The following is a 16856-nucleotide window of genomic DNA, read 5'->3' as shown; positions in this document are numbered from 1 at the left end:
AGGCTACATCTACAAGCTATTGCCCGATGTAACAGCCTTTACTAGCTTTCGATGCGTCACTTTTCCTTTGAAATGATCTCTAATGTCACTTAGTCTAAATAAAGTTTTGAATGGTGGATCAATCAGGCAAAAAAGATAATAACATTTTTTTAAAAAAAATATTGACAATTTTGTACATAAAATTTATATTTGGTACATCTCTAAGTTTGTTTATTTTTCAAAGAAAAATATAACGTTTTATGTAAAAACTTTCTTCATAGAATTTTTGTTAAGATAATTTCAAATACCAAATAATTTAATCTAAACTGACTTGATATTCATATGTTCTTTTATTTATGGGGCAAGAATAACTTATGCTTTTTTTGTTTATTTTTAAATAAAACTTTGACGTCCCATATATGAAAATAAAATTGGAAAAAGGATGAAAGATAGCTTACAATGGCGTCATGAAGGAACAAGTCAAAAGAGGTTCATGTCGTGCAGCCAGCAATCACAATGATGATGGAGGATACAACCAAGAAATATTAATTAGTGCTTATACGATCTGAATCTGATAGCTTCTTGTTTTTTCTCGTTTTAAAATTTGGTTTGCCAATTAATGGCCTGAAAAGTAAGAACATTATTAGAAGCAATAGCCAACGTTTGAAAGAATAATAAATATTCTTCATGGGATTAGGATTTACATTTAAATCTATACGTGAAGACGTGTCAGTCAGGTTTCGTTATAAATAAGCAGACAGCGCACTCCCACCGGCATGGTTTGACAGTTTTGGCATCAAACTTTTTTAAAAAAAAAATTCTGACCACACCTCATATAATTAAAAAATATTTAAATCAAATGAGGTGTCACTTAATAATAAAAAATATATTAAAAAGAGTCTGTTGATAAAATAAAACTATGCATAATTGCGTCACTCTACTCATGCTTGTGTATACCAAACCTTCACATTATCATAAATATAACAAAGCATCTAGTATTTAAGAAAACAAGCAGTTATTTTTCTTCTGAAGTTTATGTTTAAATAATCAGAAAAATATTTCTGCAATTACTGCATATAAATTATCTGCATTTATTTTAAAATGACGTCATTTTAAAATTGAAATATTAAAAAATTATAATTATAAAGACTATAATAACCCTGAAATAAATTAAAATTACAAAAACATCATGATTTCCACCTCAAAACGACGTCGTATTGGACTTACGGCAGATAACTTATCTGCCGTAACGGCAGAAAAAACGAACCCTTAAATAATAATAATCTTTGTTTTCTCTGCAGACAGTTTGTGAAATCACGTACCAATACCTGTCACCAATTTATTAGATGATATTATTTTAAAGAGCGTTATATTGTTTGGTAGGTCATCAGCCATGTGGAGAGTTAACTCAAAGTGGAGATATAACGTAAAGATTGTAGTTTCAAGCTGCAATAAAGTCTCATTGATGTATATTTACCAAAAAAATAAAAAGACTCATTGATGTACCAAAATTATATACATGACAGAAAATGGAATGCAAGTTCACCTTAGCCTTGTATATTCTTATTGCATCGATATTCTTAAGTCCCAGTCTTCTTGATATTCATGCAAAAACATTTTGACAGAAAAAAACTTGGTCCATTCTATCGGAATAAAGCTAAAAAATTCTTACAGTGAAACAAGAATTACTTAGTCAAACCAATACTTACATAAAGGACAGGTAAACATGTTACGGAGGTAATTTAATCAAAGGATATCGAGCACCTTTTGTCACATGCTGATGTCTCCAGTGTCAGTGCCATAATCAACTGTTACCCCTACCCTTTCGTTTCCTTGCTCTACTACGCAAAGCTGACACACGGGCCCTGTTCTCAGTCTCCTGAATTGAAAAGAGCAGAGCTTGGTTTTCACAAAAGAGATATATGTGAAACAAAAACACGTCATGAGACATAACTCATAACATAACTCACCCTTGTTATAACCATATGTTTGAGGGCAGCAACGAGCTCGAACAAATACTCATAAGCAGCCTTGTGTGGCTCCTGCACAAAGAACCTTCGGTTTAGAACTAGCCATTTTAACAAAGATGTTGATAATCCTATTTGACACTACCTGTATATTGGGAGGCAGAGGCAATCCTTCCACCAAAGGAGCCCTTGGAACCTGCACAACTTGAGTGCCGCCTGAACCATCAGGAATCTGAACACTCCAACAAGGGGCATTATATATGCCTAATGCCTCAAAGTTAAACCCTGGTCTCATTCCAGCTGGATAAAATCTTTGAGGATCTGAAAAGAAAGAGGTTGAGGCCTGTGCATGCCCATCAACAAAAGTAAGCTGGTTCAGCATTTCATCCATAGCAGGTAATATGACATGATGATGAAAAGAAAATTGATGTTTTAAGTCCTAATATGCAAAATAGACACATTATAATTACAGCTCTACGTGATAAAATATAAGCATGGTTGGCTGCTTATAAGCATGGTTAAGGGTTTCTGAATTTTACTTCAGATATCATATCTGTCTTATTCGGCTTAACCAACTTTTCACCATGTTTCCAGACAAAAGCTGTCAAACATATTTGTACTCTAATATCAGATTGCTACTGATCTAACAACACATAAGACCTCGATCCAAGCTGAGAAGGAAGCACACAACTTAGCGAGCATTGTAACTCATTTGATTCCCAATTCACTTTTCAAAAAGATTGTGAATCTTTAAAAATTATAGGTCCAAACAATGTGGCGAGCATTATATAACTCGTACATGCGGAAGGAATCAATATTTATCCACTAATGCAGATCAAAAAAATACAAAGCCCTAGCAATACCACTTCAAATGTCAGCAAACAAGTGAGACTAAAATTGAATTAATTTCTTTGCTAACCCAATGTAAAATTTAGATAGTAAAGCTTGATAATAATAGCCTAATGGCAATATGATGTGAAATATATGCAGCACAACATTGTCTATTTCTATTAGGATTTCCAATGCTCTTACAGGCAATTATATTCATCCTATAGTTATCACATGAAAAGGAAAGCTGAGGAGCACTTCTTGGAAAAGCTATTTGCTAACATACGATTTGAGACGAGTCAAGTTTACTCAAGTCCATGTCATTAGCATCAAAATCAACATACGGATCCACCTGGGAAGCAAGCAGTACAAAAGTCAGAAACAGTTAACATCAGATGATAAAAACCATTTCAATATTTTATTTATTTATATTCAACTTGAAAATGCATATAGCAAAGAAACTTTTCAAGGGACAATTCTCAAATATATTAAAATAGTTTATCATACCCACAAAATGTTCCAAATTGATTATTAGATTCTTTTTTTTTTTAAGTCTTCTCCAGAATTCAATACAAATCTCATTTTCTGCCCAATGTAATTTACCCTCAGCTTGCATTTGATCCCCTACGGTAGAAAAGAAAACATTCTGTTCAGACTTTGTTTGTCAACTAGATAAGAACTCACTACCATTGGTCTTTCTGCTGATTTGAATGAGTGAAAGGAAGGACTTTCGAAATTTGGCCACTTCAATAGTGCATATGCTCCCTCATTGTTATATCTCCTTTTACCAAACTGCAATATAGAAGACCTTTAAAGATATAATACTTCAGATGCTGCAAATCTAAAAGTCACACGTCCTTGTAATAAGCTACATTTCATCTCTCAAACACTAAGTGTGTGAGATCTGTTTCCTTTGAAGTGATAAAACCTATATGTCTGTACTCTGTAACAATTCCCATGTGCAGAGTTGCTAACGAAATGTACATGTTGACTACGTATGAATTTTCTATCATTTCAAGCTAACAATTTCCACATATTCCTACATACTAGATTTCTAAACAAATACCAGATGCTACAGTGCAGAGAAAAATTCTGGCCATCTTAATAGGTAACAGCATAAACTGTATGCCAATACATCCATGTTAGCATATGGCCAATGACAGAGCTTGTGTCTTTTACGTGTTTCCAAAAATCACTCAGTGAAGCCATTTTAACTATTCAACCAAAGTATCAAGAATTATGATATTGCCAACATAAATGCAACAGGTGCAACAAAAGTAAAACCATTGAATAAATGAATAATATCAATATAAAATTGCTAGCTGCATATGCAAATTGGAACCTGTGGGTAGTCTGGAGCACTAAAAAGTGTATATAGCTTTCCTGATTCTCCATCATGATCTATGCTGTATCCATTCAACATATCCCCAAAATCATCCCTGCCAGCCCTTGCATCAGGTCCTTCATGTGATCTGATGATCAGCTATGCAGCAAGAATGATATTTACTAAGCTTAATAATAATATTCACTAGGCAGTCAACTAATATTTACTAACTTGTATTAGTTCTTTCATATACATCTAAACAAGAAATCCATCTTGCTAAATGAAAGCTGTTATTGATAACAATCTGTGATAACATTTTCAAACATCTGATAATAAGTTTAAGCATGGGATTTTGGTGATTGCATTCTCAGTAATCAGAGTGAAACAAATCAAGAATATAAACAGGAGTATTACTCCCTGTTAAAGTTCCATGGTTAAAGGGTAATTCATCAAAAAGGAAATGAACAAGTAACACATCAAGTGTGTACAAATTAAAAAACGTGAATAATTCAATTGTCTGGCTGGAAAGAATAAGTATAACGCTTTTATTTTCAGTTAACATTAAACTTCCTGATCCTAGGAATATAAAAAGAAAATAGAAAAGTAGGCAGACTATGCTTTAAGAAAGAAAGCAAGGCAAGGGGCAGAGATAAGAAAGTTAGTTTAAAATATCACGGTTATACTCAGCTAATAAAAAACAATACAAATTTGGTAGATATATACATAAATGACATCTAATACAAATTTAATAATTAGAAGATCTGGAAATCTTAATCAAACTATTAGTTACAACAAAATAAGAAGTCAATACTCGTCAAATTATAATTTTGAATATTACCTTTAAATTGTGCTGCTTTAAGAAAGCCTCGGTGCAATCAGGACCCCACCATAAACCTAACTTTCGACCTGCATTATCCCTCAGACCATCCCTATGAGATGGTTTTGACCAGAGAATGTCACTCAATAATATGTTAGGACCTTCATAAGGGCAATCTATACAAGCTCTTTTAACTTCAGATAACTCAGCTAAAGAACCAAGATCCACTCTTTGTGTCTTCTTCCGTTTTGGCTTTCGTGAAGGGGCAGCATGTATGCTACGGAAAAGCCCTCCGTGAGTAGTATAAACACAATTGGCAATAACTGAAGCTAACGGAAGCTCCTTGAAACACTCTAGGAATTTATTGTAGACAGCTTCACCTTGATCGCCATATTTGGTCCACACCTCCTTTTTAAAACCATATCTTGCAGTGCAATATCTTGATTCATGATTTCCACGGAGCAGATATACTCTGTCAGGCATCAGGATCTGAATATACAATGACAGACTTTACATACTAATAAATATTCAGAGTAATATATGTGCAGTATTCCATTTGGTCACCATAATAGCTACTAGGTCATATAAATATTTCTGCACAGTATTCTTCTGTGTTCTTTCTTTTTCCTCCTAGTAAATATATCCCAACAAGACAACAACAACTACAACAACAATAAAATCACGAAGCATACCAACATCTATTAAGTTTCACGGCCATCACCTTACCTTCCAAGCCAGCAAGACCAAACAGACTTCAATGCCCCAAGCTCCTTTATCTACATAATTTCCATTGAAAACATAAAACTGGTTCTCAGAGGGCATTCCTGCATGCTTAAAAAGAAACATTAAATCATGAAACTGCCCATGTATATCGCCTACTACAATGACTCTTGAATCTTCTTCTTGACAATTAATCTCCACACAATTTGGTTCTTTACACAAAATACTGCAAGCAGCATCTGTCAATTTGTCCACCAAAATGGTTGGCACGACATGACAGAATTCAGATGGCAACATCTTCTTCTGTGTAGCCTGCTCAAGGATGAAAATCATGTCCTGAACCCACTCTAAGGTGATGCAATCATCAGCAGGCCACAGAAGAAATTGCTCAAAGCATGATGGCAACAGAGATTCCTGTACTTCATTTATCCCATTTTCAAATCTTAAAACATGTTCCACGTCCAATATATCATCTTCATGTGTCATGCTTTGAGCCCCATCAATTACGGCATCCCCATTGCTAATCTTGGTTGACTCAACCATGGCCATGGGACTAATTCTCATCCCTTCATCCACAAAGCCAACCTGTAAAACTGATCAATTTACCTTACGAAAAATCTTAAATCTAGACAAAAGGGAAAAAGTTTAAAAATAATAAGATAGCAAGCAGTATTAACCCCTTGTTCTGCAAGTAAGTCAGGTGCAACAGTAGGTTGTTTATCCATAATCCCATGTGCAATTTCTTTCATCCTCAATACTAGATGCATCCTCTGGTCATCCAAGCCTTCATAAGACATCCTACTTAATATTTGCACGATATCCCTGGATGCACACACCTGCAAACTGCATCAAGTCAGTTGAGGGAGAGATAAAATACTAACATTGACATAACGCATCATGATTTAATTTATGGAAGAAGCACTGCGAACCATTTTCTCGATGCTATAGCGCAAGGCAGTAATCACATCATTCTTAGTCACCTGTAAGTAGCAACCAATTTAAGAGGGCAATGCTCAGGACAAGCCAAAATTGTGTATAAAAACATAGCATCTACTTATCTCTCTTAAGCCTTACCTTCCTATCTCGATCATCAACAACCCCACGTGCTATTTCTCTCATCATCACTAAGGAATGGACTTGTTGGTCATCTAAATTTACCAAGGACATTGAATTTATTCCTTCCAAAATCTTCTGGCACCCACTCTTAATTCTCTCTTTGTGGTGGTCCATGACTAGACCCAGCAAAGCCCCAAAAGAGAACTACATCAACTGCCACATGTAACAACCAAAATAACCCTGATGAACATTTTCGCTCAAAGTGACATGAAGATAGTTAAACTATGCATGTAAAGCTTTGCATAATGCTTCATGTCATGTGAGGGAGGAAAGGTAAGAACTTTTATGTCTACTACAGAAAAGAAGACAGAAAACCCAAATTAGAGGAATGAGTGGGCTGAATTACATAAAGCAAAGACCTCATTCCTTGTGGAAACTTTTTCCTTCACTCCAACCTGGAGCTCATAGCCATAAACGAAGGTATTTGAGTTGAGCAAGCTCTCTTTCTTTCTTTTTTCTCTCTTCAATTTGGAAGTACAGCTGCAACCGGAGCTTCAAAACTCTAATATTTATCCAGTGCGGTGAAGGGAAGGAAATTAGGGTTTATTTGCCGGTGATTCTAAATTTCTAATGCAGACAAGAGCAAGAAGATTGAAATTGATAATATAAAAAAGGTGCGGAAATGATTATTGTTAGTAATGATAAAAATATGGGTTTTATAATTATCATTCAACATAAGAATTCAAATTTTCATACAGTGTTAACATGGGTCTTACATATAATTTTTTTTAACACATGGGTCTCACATGCTTTTTATCTCTACAACATGAGAATTGAATTCTCATTCAACATGAGAAAATCAAACCCCATAAAAATATGGAAGGTTATGGTTTCAATTTTTTTTTTTTTTACAAATTCTTACAAATTATATTATTATAATTTGAAGATAGGAGAAATTATACTTAGTATCTCTTTTTCTTACTATCAAATTTTAACCGTTGATTTCTGTCAATAAAATATTTATAATTTATTAAAAAATTAATAAGTATTATACAATAAATTTTAACCATTAGATTAGCAGAAATCAATGGTTAAGATTTAATAATAAGAGGTAGTAAGAAAAAGAGGTAATAAATATAATGTCTCCCTTTGAAGATTATATTTATTTAAAAATGTATTCTTCCAGAATATAATTTGTAAAAGTTTATAAAAAAAATTATAATTATAACTTATCCTATAAAAATATACTATTGTGGTAAATGTTAAGATAAGAACATTCTCTCGCGTGTTAATTAATATGATTATGTCATGTAAGACAATTATAATTATACTGAATCAATAGTGATAAAAAAGAAAAGAAAAATTAAAATAAATAATTACATAATCATCACTATTAATTTGCTTTTGTATGATTAACATCATCTCACCCAAGCTCATGTTAATTGAAAGAATCCATATCCAACGAGAGATTTTAGAAGCTTCCAAGAGGACATAATCTTTTTTCATGTTATGAATATTGTGCCTCATGTGTTAATGTTATTCAAAAATTTGTATGGAAAGACTTTGAATTATGCCAATGGAAGTTTTTTCACTTGGTAACAGTTCGAATAATATAGATTGATTTCTGCTTCTAGCAATTTCTTTTTATAAGCGATTTGTAAATTAAAAGTTAGCTCGAGATTTTTTATTTGTCTAGATTTTGCAGTCAGTGTACATTTTTTTTCCAAAAAAAAAAAAAACTACATCGTTATTTTAAGGACACAAATTTCGAAAATACATTCCATTAATGGTATTTCTAGAAGGAAAAAATAAAGGCCTTAAAAAGGATAATTGTCACGTGTAATTGAGTAAAAGATTCTTTTTTATTTTATTTTGAGTAAAACATTCTTAAAATTACTTGAATAGCTAACAAGAGAAGATGGGAACTGGAAAGGGTGACCAAATTTCAGTCATAAATGACAGTGGTCGAAGAGTGACCAAACTGCAGCAACCAATGACAAGTGGTGTGTCTAAATAAGTCCATGCTTGTTTTGAAAAGCATAAGTCTATGCTTGTTTTGAAAAGCAGTTGGGCAAGAGATTGATGCACTTATTTCCCATAAATTGTGTTGACGCATAAAATGCAACTGAAATGATATCATTTACTTACTATTTTCTTATTATTATTCTTTTTTCAGGAAATTCAGATAGTTGAAGGCATCGTGTTAGACTGTCTCGAACTAGAGATTTGCCTGGTCAAAGAATGTTGGATCTGCCCACATGTCTAGAACACCGGAATTTCATTAAACAACTCGAATTAGAGTTGAGGTTTGGTGCTAAATCCAATGAATATCAGGATATTATGAGTTCAAACTCAGCACATTGAAATGTTTGATATGTTTGAAGACGAGGGAAGAACCAATCGCCAAAAGCAAGAAACTGAAGCAGTTTGATCTTACGTCCCTTTCCAACTAGCAACAACTTGGTTCATAGGTTTTAAGCCATACTTATAATTACATACTGTTACGGCCCATCTGAATGTTAGGCCCAACAGGGTTAGTAAGCGGCCCACTTATCTGGATCGGTACCATTGTTAGGTGACTGAGCCCATCTCAATGTATTTGAACGTCGGTAGTCTATGGAAGCTGATACGTAAAATTCACATGGAATAGTTGCTAGAATTCAGTTAGGAAATTGTTAGAATGTATTAAAAAACTTAGTTGTGAAAGGAAAATGGCATGAAAAGTTTGACAGTCTCTTCTCTCTTCTGATCTCATCTATCTCTTTCCCTCTTTCTTCTCTAAATCCTTACAATTTCAAGAATATTCATAACAATTTGGTGCTTTCATTGCACTCATTCTCCTCCCCAAATCCATGGCAGAAAACACTCGATTAAAAGATGTTTCAAATCGTATGGATAACATGCACATTGAGGTTAACCAACGAATGGACGAATTGCAACACCGTCTGGAGATTTATGAATCCATCCGTGAACAACAATTCTCAACCTTTAAGGATCCCAATCACAAGTACAAGAAACCCTCACCCGTATATTAGCCATGCAACAACAGCACTCGGGAAGCACCTCTTCTGCGAGCATTCTAGGAGCAGGTCCACCCAATCACAATCATCATTCAAGATCAGACACACACAGATTCCGTCAAATCAAGATTGAGTTTCCCAAATTCGCGTCTGGAGATCCATCTTCTTGGATAACTGCAGCTGAGAGGTACTTTTGTTTCTACAATATTCAAGAAAATGAACGATTATTGTTAGCTTCCATTCACCTTGAAGATCCAGCAGCTTGTTGGTTTAATGGATCGTTTGATGATAGTAATTTACTTGCATGGCCTGCTTTCTGCATAGCATTACAATACCATTTTGGTCCTTATGAATTGGAAGACCAAACAGGTGCAATAGTGAAACTCCAGCAAACAGGTTCAGTGAATGAGTATCAAGCTCTTTTTGAAAGACTTGCAAGCAAAGTTTCAGGGATCTCTGTTTCCATGATGCGTAGCATTTTCATTTCTGCCTTAAACCAAAGATCCGTTGCCTGGTGCTGACTCACAAACCACGTGATTTCCATGAAGCTTTTTCTCTAGCAAGAGTTTATGAGGATCAATTCACTGATGAAACTCACAAACTATGGGTTCCATCAACCAAAGTACTACCACCATCCACTACATTCACAGACTCCAAACCAATCAGTAACTAGCCAAAAAACGTACAAAATAAACCAATTTCTGCCTTACCTATCCGTTGGTTGTCGCCAGAAGAAATGCAAGCTAAAAGAGAGAAAAACTTGTGTTACAACTGTGATGAAAGATACGTTTTCAGTCATAAGTGCAAGGGTCGAGCCACACTACTTTATTTAGAGGGAATGGAAGAAGAACCTAACCCACCCGATGCTAAAGACACAAATTAATTGCAACCAGAACCTGAGGTACCCCCAGAAATAAGTTTCAATGCCTTATTTGGCACTCCTTCTGCTAGATCATTCTGTGTGCAAGGATTGATTGATGGACACTTAACACAAATTTTAATTGACGGAGGAAGTACTCACAATTTCATAACCCCGAGGATGGCTCGTTTCCTTAATTTGCTGCTGCTGTCTATTGTACCCTTCAAGGTGCAGGTTGGTAATGGTGATAATCTCCTATGCTCGGCCAAATGCAATAACACTCCAATATGGATCAAACACAACTTGTTTCACGTTGAATTATATGTGCTGGAACTTAAGGGAGCTGACATAGTCTTGGGAGTCCAATGGCTGGCCAGCTTGGGTCCCATTGTTACGGACTATCAATCTCTCACTATGACCTTCAACCACCAAACAGTCCCAATTACCTTGCAAGGGGACAACCCATTCCAAGCCAATCATATTTTAACTACACAAACTAGCCACCCAAGATTCAATTGAAGTCTGCCTCATGTGCTTCAATACAGCACATCAACTAGAACCACCCATACCGGAACCTTTACACACGGCAGAAATCCAACAACTATTGTCCCAATTCCCTGACATCTTTGTTGAACCATCTGACTTGCCACCAGACAGAGCTAATAACCACCATATTATTCTGGAACCTGACACCAAACCAATACAAGTCAAACCTTACCGTTACCCACATTACAAGAAAAATGAGATTGAAAAGTTGGTGAAAGAAATGTTACTTACCGGTATTATCCGTCCCAGCCAATCAGCTTTCAGCTCACCTGTTCTGTTGGTTAAAAAGAAAGACAATACTTGGCGATTTTGTGTTGACTATGGAGCATTAAATGTAGCGACAGTCAAGGACAAATTCCCAATACCCACCATTGATGAACTATTAGATGAATTACACGTAGCAATAGTGTTTTCCAAATTGGATTTGCGTTCGGGTTATCACCAAATCCGAATGGCACCTGAAGATATTCATAAAACAGCTTTCAGAACACACCATGGCCACTATGAATTTTTGGTGATGCCTTTTGGTCTCTCCAATGCTCCTTCCACCTTCCAGGCCACCATGAATGAGGTGTTTTCTCCCTATCTTCGCCGTTTTGTGGTTATATTTTTTGATGACATTCTGGTGTATAGTCATAACTTGCAGGATCACATTCAACACTTGTCAGCTGTTCTCACTACACTGCGAAGGCATTCTTTCTTTGCCAAGTTGTCCAAATGCCTTTTTTTTTCAGCAGACCATACAGTTTTTGGGGCATCTAATTTCGGGCAAGGGTGTAGCACCGGACCCCCAAAAACCCCAAGCTATTGCTGAATGGCCTCCTCCAATTAATGCCACTCAAGTGCGTGCATTTTTGGGGCTATCCGGATACTACTGCAGATTCATTAAACATTATACCCAAATAGCCAGCCCACTAAAGGATTTACTGACCAAAGAAGGCTTTCATTGGTCTACGGAAGCAGCTACAACTTTTCAAAATCTGAAGACACAACTCATTTCATCCCCAACTCTGGTCCTTCCTAATTTCAAGGAACCTTTTACCATTGAAACTGATGCCTCAGGTGTGGGCATAGGTGTTGTGTTATTACAGAAGGGCCATCCCATAGCATTTTACAGCCGAAAATTGTCTCCAACCATGCAAGGAAAATCCACTTACATTAGAGAGATGTTTGCAATCACGTCCGCGGTAGCTAAGTGGAGGCAATATCTCTTGGGAGTTCCCTTCACCATTTGTACCGACCACCAGAGCCTCCATAACATGATGAATCAGGTTATACAGACACCTGAACAACAACAGTTCATCTCCAAGCTACTGGGATTCAACTATAACATCTTACCCAAGTCTGGCAGGTCCAACAAAGTGGCTGATGTTTTGCCCCGCCACCCCAATACCCAATCCGAGGCAAATTTTGCCCGCTTGGCAGCTTTCACTGCTCCCATCAGTAGATACCATGAGCTGCTCCAGGAGGAACTAAAAAAAGATCTATATACTGCCTCGATCTTACAGACCTTCAATCACAACCCAGCATCACTGCCTCAGTGGCATATTAAGGACAACTATTTGTTTCATCACAGGCGCCTCTTTTTACCAGCTGAATCACAGCTGATTCCTCATTTACTATTGGACCTACACTCCTCGTTACAAGGTGGACACTCAGGTGTCAGAAGCACACTAGCAAGGATCAACCAGAACTTCACCTGGAAATCAATCAGAAAAGATGTTGCTCACTTTGTGCAAAATTGCGAAATTTGCCAAAAGATTAAGCCACCCAAACATTACCCTTTGGGCTTGCTTCAACCCATTTCACCACCAGACCAAATTTGGACAAATTTAGCAATGGATTTTATTACACACCTGCCTACTTCATCTGGTTTCTCAGCAATACTGGTTGTCATTCACCGTTTCTCCAAAGGTGCCCATTTTGCTCATTTATCGTCCCAGTACACAGCATACAAGGTAGCCCAAGTTTTCTGGAACACGGTTGCGAAACTCCATGGGATTCCACACTCCATCATCTCTGACCGTGATCTCATTTTTTAAGTAATTTTTGGCGAACTTTTTTTCAGCTGCAAAGAACCAGTCTAAAATTCAGCTCAACTTATCACCCACAAACAGACAGAGTCACAGAAAGATTAAACAGAAGCTTGCAACTGTATCTTCGTGCCTTTGCACATGACTTTCCTGCGTCCTGCGTCAAGCACTTGGCATGGGCTGAGTACCATTACAACACCACTACCCATAGCTCCACGGGTATGTCTCCTTACCACATCATATTTGGTAAACCCCCCACCCAATATGCTGGCATACACATTAGGGTTTTCATCAAATGAGGCAGTAGATTCAGAGCTGACAATACGAGCAGATATCCTCGCAAGAGTAAAAACATCTTACTAGAGCTCAGCAACATATGAAATCAGTTGCCGACAAAAAGAGAAAAGACATTACCTTTGAGGTGGGCGACCAAGTCCTGCTCCGTCTCCAGCCATATTGCCAGCTGTCAGTGCAGAGACGATCATATCATAAGCTGAGCTTGAGATACTACGGACCATTCAAAATCATGGAGCGGATAGGTCCAGTAGCATACCGGTTAGACCTCCCTGCGTCCTCATGCATACATCCTGTTTTTCATGTGGCTTTATTGAGACCCTTCCGTTCAAACCAAGCACCTCATATTCATCCTCTTCCACAGTTACCTACAGACTTCACAACCATCCATAGACTCAGAGCGGTGGTGGCATCTCGCACAATATGGCGAAACGAGAGACATGTACCCTAACTTTTGATTCAGTGGGAGGGACTACCACCAGAAGATTCAACATGGGAAGATGAACGAGAAGCCAGGGAAAACCCCTCCCTTCGATCCGACACTACATGCGCGATGGTTCCGCCGGCAAAAGGGCAAAGCTCGCAGCTTTCACCTTCCACAACCCCGCCCATTCATCCACAAGACCCGCAAGCCACAAACTTGCAATCTTCTTCTTGCCCAGAAACGCTGATTTCAAAGTCCCTAATTGATAATGTCGCACTGACAGACAACCAGTACTACAACCCTAACCTTCAATCAGAACCACACCCACCAATTTCAATCACGACCGTCAATCTACCCACCGCACCCACTAATCCAATGGCTATTAATAATCACTTGACAGCTGGCCACCAACCCACCGACAAAGTCACACTTGTCCCTATTATTGACCAAGACAAAGTTTATCCAAGCCACCTCAGTGACGAGGCGGATTTTCAAGAGGGAGGGGATGTTACGGCCCATCTGAATGTTAGGCCCAAGAGGGTTAGTAAGCAGCCCACTTATCTGGATCAGTACCATTGTTAGGTGACTGAGCCCATCTCAATGTATTTGAACGTCGGTAGTCTATGGAAGCTAATACGTAAAATCCACAGGGAATAGTTGCTAGAATTCAGTTAGGAAATTGTTAAAATGTATTAAAAAATCGAGTTGTGAAGGGAAAATGGCATGAAAAGTTTGACAATCTCTTCTCTCTTCTGATCTCATCTATCTCTTTCCCTCTCTCTTCTCTAAATCCTTACAATTTCAAGAATATTCATAACACATACACTGCTATTAAACATGATTTAGGATTTTTATTTTATTTTTTATTTTTTGTAAGCGCTTAGATAACATGTAATTTTTTTCTATGGTGACATTTATCTCTTCTTTGTAAGGGATAAGTTAGTCCTCTTCTTCGACAAAGATATTTAGGTCTATTTAATTAAATCAACTTCATATTCCAATTATTTTTTAGCATGCCTTCATCATTTGAGTATCCAAATTCACACTTGCTGAAATTTTAGATGCAGTGAATGGCGCATGAGAAGGAATTCCATATCTTCGGTATTTCTCAATTTGCTGGTCGGTGGTTATGTTGTTAATTCTTTTCTTTTTCATATTTCAGTCAATGGAAGCAAAAAGTAACACTGAAGCACAATATATATATAGAGAACAAGAGCAGCATGCCAGCGAGATAGATACAAGATAGCATGAACTACATACATATCCGTACTAATTAATTCTCTTCTCACCAAAGGGAAGAGAATAAATCTATGATTTAACTCATGAACATAAACTCGCCATAATTAAGTATAAGAATTACAGCTAGGTTTATTTACTTGTAATATCTATGTCTCATATTGTAATTCATCAACAGGCACAAATGCACTCCTGATTTTTGCATGTACCACTGAGTAAACCTTCTGCTATCTTGCAAACATTGTCACACTGTTCTTCGAGAATTGGGCCTTCGCATTCAACAGGGAGATAAGGAGTCTTTTTCTCACAATCCTCACTCTGTACCACCATTTCTTCTGCAAAATTCCAAAGGAAACAAAAGGTTGATCAGTCAGTTATATATATTTATCAAGAGGTAATATATTCTTAGGGTTTTATAAGAGTTATGTCGTAGGAAAAGTGATTGTGTAATGTTATAGAGATTTGTTTTGCGTGCCTTAATTTTTTATTTATTTTTTTGTTTTAAAAAGTGTGGGCCCCACAAAATGTTGTGAGTGTAGGAAAGTTTGTTGTGTTATGTTAAAGGATAAAACGAAAACTCATATTCTTATTACCAAATATTTTTACTTCCAAACAACTATTACTCTAATATAATTATGTAATGGGAATATATCAAAAGTTTTTTTTTTCTCTCTTTATAAACTTTTCAAAGATTATATACTAAAAAGTGGAATCCAACATAATTAGAGTGATAGTAAATTGATAATAAAAACATTTGGCAATAAGAATATACTACCTCATTTATTAATACCTCATTTATTAATACGCATTCTAACTATATACTAAGCTTTAATTGGAAAACTAGCCACAAAGACAGAAAATCAATCACATAAAAATAAAGACTTTACGAGCTGCTAAGAGAACAATGAGGAAGAAGCACAGCCCAACAAGTGATTTTCTTTCCATCACTTATCCTTTTTCTTTTTTCTCTCCTCAAAATGTATAACTATATCTGAATCTGATGATCCCAAACATGATAAAATGTTAACATTTATAGAGCTCTTTAACTTGGAAGAGTATTCCCAGGGATTTAGATTATTGAATAACATCATACGCTACCCTTAGAAAGAAAATGACACAATTTTTTTATTTTTTATTTGTTGTAAGGATCAACTGATTGTATTTTTAAAAAATTGTGTCTTTTCCACTCCAGCAAGACTATATCATGTTATTCAACAACGAAAGGGCACCCAAATCTATATTCGCACCTGGTCCACAATAGTGGCAAATTAATGAGTACATTTTTAGGCATTGTTAGAACAAGTAAAATCATGTGTATTGCACTGATATTTTATAAAAGAAATTAATTCAAAATTATTAAAAAAAAATGAATAACTATTTCAAGTAGAATTTAAAATGTATAAATTAAAATATATATTTAAAATTAAATTACATAATTAATTCAAAAGAATTCATTCGAACAGAGATTTTGTACAAAAAAAAAAAATCTTAGCAACACACTTTTTTGATACACCCCTAATTATTAATTTCTTGTAATATTTAGACAATAGTGTGTGTCGTTAATATTTTTCTTCAATATTCTTTTTTTTAATATTTATGAATTCTACGCTTAAAATTAATAATGTATCAACGAGGTTGGGGCGGAGTTATTGAGGGGACTTGGAATTATTTTTCCCAAATTTGAATTGTATATGCATATTTTTTTTTAAATTTAATATGCAACTTAAAATAAATTCCTTATTTTGACCCTCTC

General features: G+C 35.9%; 1 protein-coding gene across 3 annotated transcripts; it reads right to left on the bottom strand.

Moving 5' to 3' along the window:
- Positions 1-1533: 1533 nt before the first annotated feature.
- LOC133313690 (serine/threonine-protein phosphatase 7-like) lies at positions 1534-7310 on the bottom strand. Of its 3 annotated transcripts, XM_061515090.1 has the most exons (12): positions 7098-7310; positions 6710-6904; positions 6565-6615; positions 6313-6471; positions 5642-6220; positions 4937-5404; positions 4117-4257; positions 3462-3566; positions 3061-3126; positions 2092-2289; positions 1950-2021; positions 1534-1858 (listed from the first exon to the last, which is right to left on the bottom strand). In XM_061515090.1, exons 2-12 carry the CDS (start codon positions 6863-6865, stop codon positions 1784-1786), a joined length of 2070 nt encoding a protein of 689 aa, XP_061371074.1. In that variant the 5' UTR covers positions 6866-6904; positions 7098-7310; the 3' UTR covers positions 1534-1783. The 3 variants fall into 3 exon arrangements, 1 of the variants encoding a protein (XP_061371074.1); XR_009751843.1 differs by lacking the exons at positions 1534-1858; positions 1950-2021 and having other exon boundaries at positions 2150-2289; positions 2979-3126; positions 3459-3566; XR_009751844.1 differs by lacking the exons at positions 1534-1858; positions 1950-2021 and having other exon boundaries at positions 2150-2289; positions 2979-3126.
- Positions 7311-16856: the final 9546 nt, after the last annotated feature.

Source organism: Gastrolobium bilobum, unplaced genomic scaffold, assembly GCF_033153095.1.
Source record: "Gastrolobium bilobum isolate Gb01-03AN ecotype WA unplaced genomic scaffold, APGP_CSIRO_Gbil_v1 utg18832, whole genome shotgun sequence".
Taxonomy (NCBI): domain Eukaryota; kingdom Viridiplantae; phylum Streptophyta; class Magnoliopsida; order Fabales; family Fabaceae; genus Gastrolobium; species Gastrolobium bilobum.
Note: the sequence above shows the minus strand (reverse complement) of the source record. Positions and strands in the feature narration are given on the sequence as shown.